General features: G+C 46.2%; 1 protein-coding gene across 4 annotated transcripts in view; it reads left to right on the forward strand.

Moving 5' to 3' along the window:
* kank4 (KN motif and ankyrin repeat domains 4) overlaps positions 1–11,135 on the forward strand; it is a 137,532-nt gene that overhangs the window by 95,869 nt on the left and 30,528 nt on the right. For all 4 annotated transcript variants that reach the window (XM_042322393.1, XM_042322394.1, XM_042322396.1 and 1 more), the window contains one exon: positions 3,110–6,484. In XM_042322393.1, the coding sequence (XP_042178327.1) occupies positions 3,110–6,484 (3,375 nt within the window). The remainder of the gene's footprint in view (positions 1–3,109; positions 6,485–11,135) is intronic.

Raw genomic sequence — 11,135 nt, forward strand, 5'->3', positions numbered from 1 at the left:
CCAATCAACCCTATCATAGAATATCCCTATCAACCCTATCATAGACTATCCCTATCAACCCTATCATATACTATCCCTATCAGCCCTATCAAAGACTATCCCTATCGACCCTATCATATACTATCCCTATCAACCCTATCATATACTATCCCTATCAACCCTGTCATATACTATCCCTATCAACCCTGTCATATACTATCCCTATCAACCCTATCATATACTATTCCTATCAACTCTATCATATGCTATCCATATCAACCCTATCATAGACTATCCCTATCAACCCTGTCATAGACTATACCAATCAACCCTATCATAGACTATCCCTATCAACCCTATCATGGACTATCCCTATCAACCCTGTCAAATACTATCCCTATCATAGACTATCCCAATCAACCATATCATATACTATCCATATCAACCCTATCAAAGACTATCCCTATCAACCCTATCATAGACTATACCAATCAACCCTATCATAGACTATCCCTATCAACCCTGTCAAATACTATCCCAATCAACCCTATCATATACTATTCATATCAACCCCATCAAAGACTATCCCTATCAACCCTATCATATACTATCCCTATCAAACCTATCATAGACGATCCCTATCAACCCTATAATCGACTATCCCTATCAACCCTGTCAAAGACTATCCCTATCAACCCTGTCAAATACTATCCCTATCAATCCTATCATACAATATCTCTATCAACCCTGTCATATACTATCCTATCAACCCTATCATAAACTATTCCAATCAACCCTATCATAGACTATCCCAATCAACCCTGTCATATATTATCCCTATCAACCCTGTCATAGACTATCCCTATCAACCCTATCATATACTATCCCTATCAACCCTGTCATGTACTATCCATATCAACCCTATCATATACTATTCCAATCAAACCTATCATATACTATCCCTGTCAACCCTGTCATATACTATCCATATCAACCCTATCATATACTATTCCAATCAAACCTATCATATACTATCCCTATCAACCCTGCAATATACTATCCATATCGACCCTGTCATAGACTATCCCTATCAACCCTGTCATAGTCTATCCCAATCAACCCTATCATGGACTATCCCTATCAACCCTATCATATACTATCCCTATCAACCCTTTCATATACTATCCCTATCAACCCCATCAAAGACTATCCCTATCAACCCTGTCATATACTATCCCTATCAACCCTATCATATAATATCTCTATCAACCCTGTCATATACTATCCCTATCAACCCTATCATAAACTATTCCAATCAACCCTATCATATACTATCCCTATCAACCCCATCAAAGACTATCCCTATCAACCCTGTCATATAATATCTCTATCAAACCTGTCATATACTATCCCTATCTACCCTATCATAAACTATTCCAATCAACCCTATCATATACTATCCCTATCAACCCTGTCATATACTATCCCTATAAACCCTGTCATAGACTATTCCAATCAACCCTATCATATACTATCCCTATCAACCCCTTCATAGACTATCCCTATCATAGACTATCCCTATCAACCCTATCATAGACCATCCCTGTCATATACTATCCCTATCAACCCTATCATAGACTATCACTACCAACCCTATCATACTGTCCCTATCAACCCTATCATAGACTATCCCAATCAACCCTATCATAGAATATCCCTATCAACCCTATCATAGACTATCCCTATCAACCCTATCATATACTATCCCTATCAGCCCTATCAAAGACTATCCCTATCGACCCTATCATATACTATCCCTATCAACCCTATCATATACTATCCCTATCAACCCTGTCATATACTATCCCTATCAACCCTGTCATATACCATCCCTATCAACCCTATCATATGCTATTCCTATCAACTCTATCATATGCTATCCATATCAACCCTATCATAGACTATCCCTATCAACCCTGTCATAGACTATACCAATCAACCCTATCATAGACTATCCCTATCAACCCTGTCATATACTATCCTTATCAACCCTGTCATAGACTATCCCTATCAACCCTATCATAGTCTATCCCAATCAACCCTATCATATACTATCCCCATCAACCCTATCATGGACTATCCCTATCAACCCTATCATATACTATCCCTATCAACCCTTTCATATACTATCCCTATCAACCCCATCAAAGACTATCCCTATCAACCCTGTCATATACTATCCCTATCAACCCTATCATATAATATCTCTATCAACCCTGTCATATACTATCCCTATCAACCCTATCATAAACTATTCCAATCAACCCTATCATATACTATCCCTATCAACCCCATCAAAGACTATCCCTATCAACCCTGTCATATAATATCTCTATCAACCCTGTCATATACTATCCCTATCAACCCTATCATAAACTATTCCAATCAACCCTGTCATATACTATCCCTATCGACCCTATCATATACTATCCATATCAACCCTATCATAAACTATCCCTATCAACCCTATCATATTATATCTCTATCAACCCTATCATAGACCATCCCTGTCATAGACTATCCCTATCAACCCTGTCATATACTATCCCTATCAACCCTATCATAGAATATCTCTACCAACCCTATCATACTGTCCCTGTCAACCCTATCATAGACTATCCATATCAACCCTGTCATATACTGTCCCTATCAACCCTATCATATACTATCTCTATCAACCCTGTCATAGACCATCCCTGTCATAGACTATCCCTATCAACCCTGTAATATACTATCCCACTCAACCCTATCATAGACTATCCCTATCAACCCTATCAAAGACTATCCCTATCGACCCTATCATATACTATCCCTATCAACCCTGTCATAGACTATCCCTATCAACCCTATCATAGACTATCCATATCAACCCTCTCATATACTATTCCTAGCAACCCTATCATATACATATCAATATATACACAGGTTGTAGTGTATTATCAACTAATGGGATACTGGGATGTGCTTCATGTTTTGCTTTCTCTTCTATGGTCGGAGAGTACTCTACAACAAATCCCTGAATGCATGGGAATCAGTGTGAATACTAAAAAACCCTCTCTTCATATTTTAGCCAATGGCTACCCTAAGGCCGGAGGAGAGAGTGGAGGTGGGGGTCAGAAGAAGCAGCTGCCCTACTCCGTAGAGACCCCCTACGGCTTCCACCTGGACCTCGACTTCCTCAAATATGTGGACGACATCGAGAAAGGCAACACCATCAAGCGGGTCCACATCCAGCGCAAGGCCAGGGGTCCTCCTAAGTTCAGCACCCTGCCCAGGAACTTCAGCCTGCCTGGGCATGGGGCACGATCGGCCCCCAAGGACACCTGGTCTTCTACCTCTACTCTGGGACCCAAGCCCCGGGGCAGAGTCACAGAGGTCCAGCAGTTCTTGGATTTTAGAGCCAGTGATGGAGGCAGTGGTATGGCGGGGGGGCAGAGCCAGAGCAGCAGGGTGCAGGGGAGTGGCTTATCCCCGGCCAGGCCCAGGGAGGAGGCAGGGGCTGGTGTGTCAGCCGAGAAGCCCCTGGGGAGGCCCAACCTCCTCCGGACATCCAGCATGCCCATTACCATCCCTCACAGGAAGGCCTCCGAGTCCGGGGACGAGAGAACCGAGAACGGCTCATCTGAGAACGTATTCCGCGCTGTGCCCCAGGACAGGTCGGGGCTGCACCAGCAGATCACTGCGGCCCTGAAGAGGGTCAGAGAGCTGGAGGATATGGTGAGGACCATCCCAGAGCTCAAGTCCCAGATCTGCTCACTGAGGGAGGAGAGAGAGCATCTGATCCTCAGGCTGCAGGCCCAAACCAAGCCCCAGGCTCCACCCCCCCCACAACGTGCCTCGCCCTCTCCGGCTCAGATCATTGATCCTCAGCCGCCAGGGTCTGGAGCAGTAGTTGATACCGGGAGAGGGGAAAGCACTGCGTCAGAGACAGAAACACAACAGGAATCCTTAAGAAGTACTGCACAAGAAGCAGAAGCAGAAGCAGCACAGGCATCAGAGGGACCAGACCGACAAAGAGAGGCATTAGTGAATCCATTAGAGAAAACAGCAGAGCTATCAGAGGACGTTACAGTACAGAAAGCACCAGAACCTTCAGAGAGAGGAGTGATTGTGCAAGTCATAGAGGGAGTCAGTGGTGAGGGGGATCTCCTCAGCATCGAACAGCTCCAGGCTAAGCTAGTAACACTAGAGGCTAAGTTAAGTCAGGCTAGTGAAGAGCTGGAGGAAACCAACAGTCTCCTCAGACAACAGGTAGAGGACAACAGGATGAAGCAGGAGAGGATACTTCAGCTAAGCGAGGGAGGGAGAGAGGGAAAGGAGGTGGTGTGTGGGGAGAGACATACAAGTAGGAGGACCAGTGTGGACCAGCAGACAGAGACCGAGAGAGTGGTCATTATAAACCAGGGGACAGAGTCAGAGAGGGCTGATGTGGTGGAGCAGGAGACTGATACAGAGAGGATAGTGATATGTTTAATCAGAGAGAGAGCTAACAGTGTGGACCAGGGGACAGAGACGGAGAGAGTGGAAGCGGTGAACCAGGTGGCCGAGCCAGAGATGATTATTGCATGCCCAGTCAGACCAAGGGGCAACAGTGTGGATCAGGGGACAGAGACAGAGAGAGTGGAAGTGGTGAACCAGGTGGCCGAGCCAGAGATGATTATTGCATGCCCAGTCAGACCAAGGGGCAACAGTGTGGACCAGGGGACAGAGACGGAGAGAGTGGAAGCGGTGAAACAGGTGGCCGAGACAGAGATGATTATTGCATGCCCAGTCAGACCAAGGGGCAACAGTGTGGATCAGGGGACAGAGACAGAGAGAGTGGAAGTGGTGAACCAGGTGGCCGAGCCAGAGATGATTATTGCATGCCCAGTCAGACCAAGGGGCAACAGTGTGGATCAGGGGACAGAGACAGAGAGAGTGGAAGTGGTGAACCAGGTGGCCGAGACAGAGATGATTATTGCATGCCCAGTCAGACCAAGGGGCAACAGTGTGGATCAGGGGACAGAGACAGAGAGAGTGGACACTGTAAACCAGGTGACAGAGACAGAGAAAATGGACACTGTAAACCAGGTGGCAGAGGCATCGCCTGGAGACAGATTAGACCAGGGGACAGAGACACAGACAGTAGTCAGTGTGGACCAGATGACAGACACAGCACCTGTACGTCCAGTGAGACCAGCAAGACACAGGGCTAACAGTGTGGACCAATGTAGAGAGACACAAATACAGGCAGGAGTCAGTGTAGACCATGGGAAAGAGACAGTGGATACTATGAACCAGCTGACAGAGACACAGACAGCACCTGTACGTCCAGTGAGACCAGCAAGACACAGGGCTAATAGCATGGACCGGGGGACAGAGACAGAGAGAGTGAGTACAGTGGACCAGGTGACAGAGACAGAGGCAGCACAGAGTGCAGACCAGCAAACAGAGACAGAGAGAGACAGAGGTGAGACTAGCAATACCCCACATAGAGCTATAGAGATAGAAAGTGCAGCTATAGTAAGTGCAGCCATAGAAAGTGCGGTCACAGAAATTTCTGGAGCAGAAATTGAGGTCGCAGCAAGTGCTGTCAAAAATGGGTATACCACTGAGAGTGCAGTAACTGAAGAAGGTTTTGTGATTATAGAATGTGTGGACACAGAAAGTATGGTCACAGAGAATGTGGTCACCGAAAATGTTGACACAGAAAGAATGGTAACAAAGAGACAAGAAGTGGTAGTAGAGAATGCAGTTGAACAAATTACAATGACTGAAAGTGTGCTTAAACAGAGTATGACCACAGAGGGTATGGTCATTGAGAGTGTGGTCACAGAAGAGAGTGTGGTCACAGATGACAATGCGGTCACAGAGGAGAGTGTGGTCACAGAAGAGAGTGTGGTCCCAGAAGAGAGTGTGGTCACAGAAGACAATGCAGTCACAGAAGAGAGTGTGGTCACAGAAGAGAGTGTGGTCACAGAAGAGAGTGTGGTCACAGAAGTCCCTTTCCCCTGTCTCTGTCCCCTGGTCCACACTGTTAGTGTGGTGAAAGAAACTCCCGTAGTCCCAGAGAGCCCAATAGCAGCACCCACCCCCTCTTCCAGCCAGACCCAGCCTCAACCGGGTCAGAAGGAGTCTGTGCAGCCCCAGGCCCAGCCTCAGACCCAGGACCCTCGTCGGGGCTCCAACCCAGCATTAGGCCAGGTAGTAACACGCCTCACAGGGCTGATTAACGAGCAGTGGGCCCAGCTGGGTAGCAGCCAAGAGAAGCCGGACAAGCAGGAGACCTCCAGCCCCAGCACCCAGAAGCTTGTAGCCGGGCAGGGGAAGCCTTCAACGGGCAAATCAGCAGGGAAGTCAGGGCCGTCTAAGATGAGCTCCATCCAGAGCCAGCTGGTCAGTTCCCTCAGTGCCCTGTCTGCATTCTACTCCCCTGGACAGAAGGCTGCTGCCAACAAACAACAAGGTAGGATAGGTGTCAGGAGTCCTTTATGTCTTAGTAGCTACTGTAGAAGACGTGCCAGGAGGTTTCTAAGGAGATGTATAAACTACAAAGTCATAATATTATTGTGATATCCTGATATTCTAGCAATATGCTTTGGTTGATTAAATATGTTCGACTTCCCAGTCACAGAAAATTGCACGCTATTTAAATTATTAATATCAAGCTGATTCTATTCTGTTCGTAATATTCTCATCACATGTTGACAGTCACTAAAACTTGTTCAGGCGTTATTTACCATGAGATCACTCTGGCCCAGGTCCAATAGCTTTATCTCCATGATACTGAGCTGTCTCCTGTCTTGGCACAGAGAGCTCGTAGTCTGTCTCTGTTCATTGACTCTGATAGGCCAGGGGCCTCCACGTGTCTGTGATGGCTATTGATTGCGATGGCTAGAGGTGGAACACATGTAGTGGAGCACGGACAGATGAAAGTGTTGGACGTCCTCCAAGAACAGATGAGATATGCAGTTAGTTTCTTCCCCCTCTCTTTTCCTTCTTGTTGTGTTTTGGCCCAGAAGATAGAATTGAAGATAGAGTCCCCTACCACACATAACTCACAGGGAGACACATAACTCAGTAGGGAGAATACACAACAGTGTGCCCTTTGATGGTGAACCTCTGCTCTGTGTATTCCACCATTGTTCTGAGGAGCGTCACTGACATTTGAGAAAATGTCTGACTTGAATTACTGTACATTGCTTACAAAACGCACCGATCTGGCCCAAAGAATATTGGATACAGAATCCTATTACTACCACATGCAGAGGCAGAGCCACAACTATCTAACCAACACAACATCCCCTCCCTGAGCCCATCTGTACTGAGTCTACTAAACATTAGGAACACCTTTCTAACATGGAGTTGCAGCCTCAATTAGTAAAGTCATGTTGACTCTAATATTTCCCACAGTTGGGTCAAGTTGGCTAGATGTCTTTTGTGTGGTGTTACCATTCTTGATACACACAGGAAACTGTTGAGGTTGCAGTTCTTGACACAAACCGGTACACCTGGCACCTACTACCATACCCCTTTCAAAGGCACTAAAATATTTTGTCTTGCCCGTTCACCCTCTGAATGACACACATAGCTACACAGTCCAGGTTTAAAATCCTTCTTTAACATGTCTCCTCCTCTTCATCTACACTGACTGAAGTGGATTTAACAACTGACATCAATAAGGGATCATAGCTTTCACCTGGATTTACCTGGTCAGTCGTAGTCACGGAAAGAGAACGTGTCCTCCTTTTGTACGCTCTGTGTATCTCAATGTCCCTTTAATACAGTATAAGAGAACTCATTTAATGGACTGGGAATCCCATGTAAATAACAGTGTCTTTAACTGGCTGACTAGGCTGTAAACTGGGTTTATTAATTCATTACACTGTCTTATTCTCTGTCCTTGCTGTGTAACTTTCTCACATTGATCTCATTAAGTCTTGTGGAAGTACAGACTAACGCCCTGGGGAGCCTTAGCTAGCTCTGTGCTATACGCCAGGGTGTGTGAGTGAGTGAGTGAGTGAGTGAGTGTGTGTGTGTGTGTGTGTGTGTGTGTGTGTGTGTGTGTGTGTGTGTGTGTGTGTGTGTGTGTGTGTGTGTGTGTGTGTGTGTGTGTGTGTGTGTGTGTGTGTGTGTGTGTGTGTGTGTGCGTGCGAGCGTGCGTGCGTGCGTGTGTGTGTGTGTGCATGTGTGCGTGCGTGCGTGTGTACTGTATGTGCCAGCTAGCTTGTAGCGAGAGAGGGTTGAGGGTTTCCACACAATTTAATGAGCTCAGTTGTGTTGTAATTGTATCCAGAGGCTCAGCATTGTCTTCCAGGCCCCCCCCATGTTCTACTTCAAACACACATAATCATCAACCTGAACACATGCCGCGCACACACACACACACACATACACACGCATACACACACACGCATACACACACACATAGTTTGTTGGCCCACATTGCTCTCAGCTAGAGTGACTGTGAGGAAATTAGAGGAGTGAAAAACCAACGTGTGGTAAACATTTTGATTGCTGATGCCATTTTAAACAGCCTGTCTGTTATTGTACGAACATCTACAGGTAACTGCCAAAATAATGGAAACATTTAAATAAATGAGGGATACAAAGTATATTGAAAACAGGTTCTTCCACACAGTTGTGGTTTCTGAGTTAATTAAGCAATTAACATCCCATCGTGCTTAGGGTCATGTATAAAAACACTGGTCTCACAGACAATGGAGAATGATATGCCCAGTGTAATTACTGCCACGCAGGGTGATATGCCCAGTGTAATTACAGACATGCAGGGTGATATGTCCAGTGTAATTACTGCCACGCAGGGTGATATGCCCAGTGTAATTACAGACATGCAGGGTGATATGTCCAGTGTAATTACTGCCACGCAGGGTGATATGCCCAGTGTAATTACAGACATGCAGGGTGATATGTCCAGTGTAATTACTGCCACGCAGGGTGATATGCCCAGTGTAATTACAGACATGCAGGGTGATATGCCCAGTGTAATTACAGACACGCAGGGTGATGTTCCCAGTGTAATTACAGACACACAGGGTGATATGCCCAGTGTAATTACAGACACGCAGGGTGATGTTCCCAGTGTAATTACAGACACGCAGGGTGATATGCCCAGTGTAATTACAGACATGCAGGGGGATATGCCCAGTGTAATTACAGGCACACAGGGGGATATGCCCGGTGTAATTACAGACACACAGGGTGATATGCCCCGTGTAATTACAGACACACAGGGGGATATGCCCAGTGTAATTACAGACACACAGAGGGATGGTGGAGAGGTGGTTGGGGGGAGTCGGGAGGCTCCGGATTCCGTGGAGCTGCCCGATGAGGATGGAGGAAGAGATTGATTCGCTGTCAGATATTCCCATCAGTGTAGATGTAGCATCGCAGGATGAGTCCCAGTTAGGTTCACTGGAACTGTACAACAGATTACATACTAAATAGGAACTGGGTGGAAGATCATCCACAGTCGGTGGTGGTCTTAACCAATATGTTGAAATAGCATGGACTAGTAGATGTGGGGAGGGACAGAAAACAGTGAGGGAGGAGCTATACATTGGTGAAGGTAGTGGAGGGGAGGATTAGTGCAGCAAGACTAGGATATATAGGCCTCCCGGGTGGCGCTGTGCCACCAGAGACTCTGGGTTCGCGCCCAGGCTCTGTCGTAACCGGCCGCGACCGGGAGGTCCGTGGGGCGACGCACAATTGGCATAGCGTTGTCCGGGTTAGGGAGAGTTTGGCCGGTAGGGATATCCTTGTCTCATCGCGCACCAGCGACTCCTGTGGCGGGTCTACCACGCTGCACCTTGGTCTCCTTCTTCAACCCATTAGAGTCATTACAGGGACCTTATATAGACAGGTGTGTGCCTTTCCAAATCATGCCCAATCAGTTGAATTTACCACAGGTGAACTCCAATCAAGTTGTAGAAACATCTCAAGGATGATCAATGGAAACACGATGCACCTGAGCTCAATTTCAAGTCTCATAACAAAGGGTCTGAAATCTTATAAATCTTATAAATAAGGTATTTCTGTTATAGTATTTTTATACATTTGTTAAAATGTATAAAAACCTGTTTTCACTTCATGTGTCTAGATTGAGAAGGAAAATGTTTTATTTTGTCCATTTTAGAATAAGACTGTAATGTAACAAAATGTGGAAAGAGTCAAGGGGTCTGAATACCTTTCTGAATGCACTGTACATATTTTCCTTTATCACGCCAGTATCCCTGCATATTGTAAATATGGTATTGGAACTGACCCTATAAATAGGTTTTAACTTTCTCGTCTTCTTCTTATTTCTATTTCTCATGTTTTTATTCTACCTTGTAAAAATGTTGTGCGACGTTGATATTACTCCAATGTTTGCTTTGGAGCTTACAAGAAGGACATTTCACGGTGCTTGAAGTGTTTGGCCTGGGTAACGGATTTAGATCATGGGTCAAGTTATTGTCCTGAACCGACCAGTCCCAGTTAGAAGAGGGATTTGGCAGAGGTGTCCACTCTCTGATCGTCTCTACTGTTTACACAGAGAACCTGTGTAGGCTGAGCGAGAGGCTGCAGGGGTTGTCAGTTCTAGGGGCAGTAGGTGGAGAGTTGGTTTTATTGTCAGCTTACTGTATGCTGATGATGTAACAGTGTTTGTTAAAGGGGAGGGAGATGTAGAAGAGGTTAGCAGGGCTTTAGTGTTGTTTGAGGGGGTGGTATCAGCTAAGGTGAACTGGAAGAAGAGTGATTATCAGATTATGGGGAGATGGGTCAGAGCAGGATCTGCTAGTCTTCCTTCCTGGGGGACTACAGTGAAACAGAGCAGGATCTGCTAGTCTTCCTGGGGGACTACAGTGGAACAGAGCAGGATCTGCTAGTCTTCCTGGGGGACTACAGTGGAACAGAGCAGGATCTGCTAGTCCTCCTGGGGGACTACAGGGGAACAGAGCAGGATCTGCTAGTCTTCCTGGGGGACTACAGTGGAACAGAGCAGGATCTGCTAGTCCTCCTGGGGGACTACAGTGGAACAGAGCAGGATCTGCTAGTCTTCCTGGGGGACTACAGTGGAACAGAGCAGCATCTGCTAGTCTTCCTGGGGGACTACA

The sequence above is a fragment of the Oncorhynchus tshawytscha genome, linkage group LG05 (assembly GCF_018296145.1).
Source record: "Oncorhynchus tshawytscha isolate Ot180627B linkage group LG05, Otsh_v2.0, whole genome shotgun sequence".
NCBI classification, from domain to species: domain Eukaryota; kingdom Metazoa; phylum Chordata; class Actinopteri; order Salmoniformes; family Salmonidae; genus Oncorhynchus; species Oncorhynchus tshawytscha.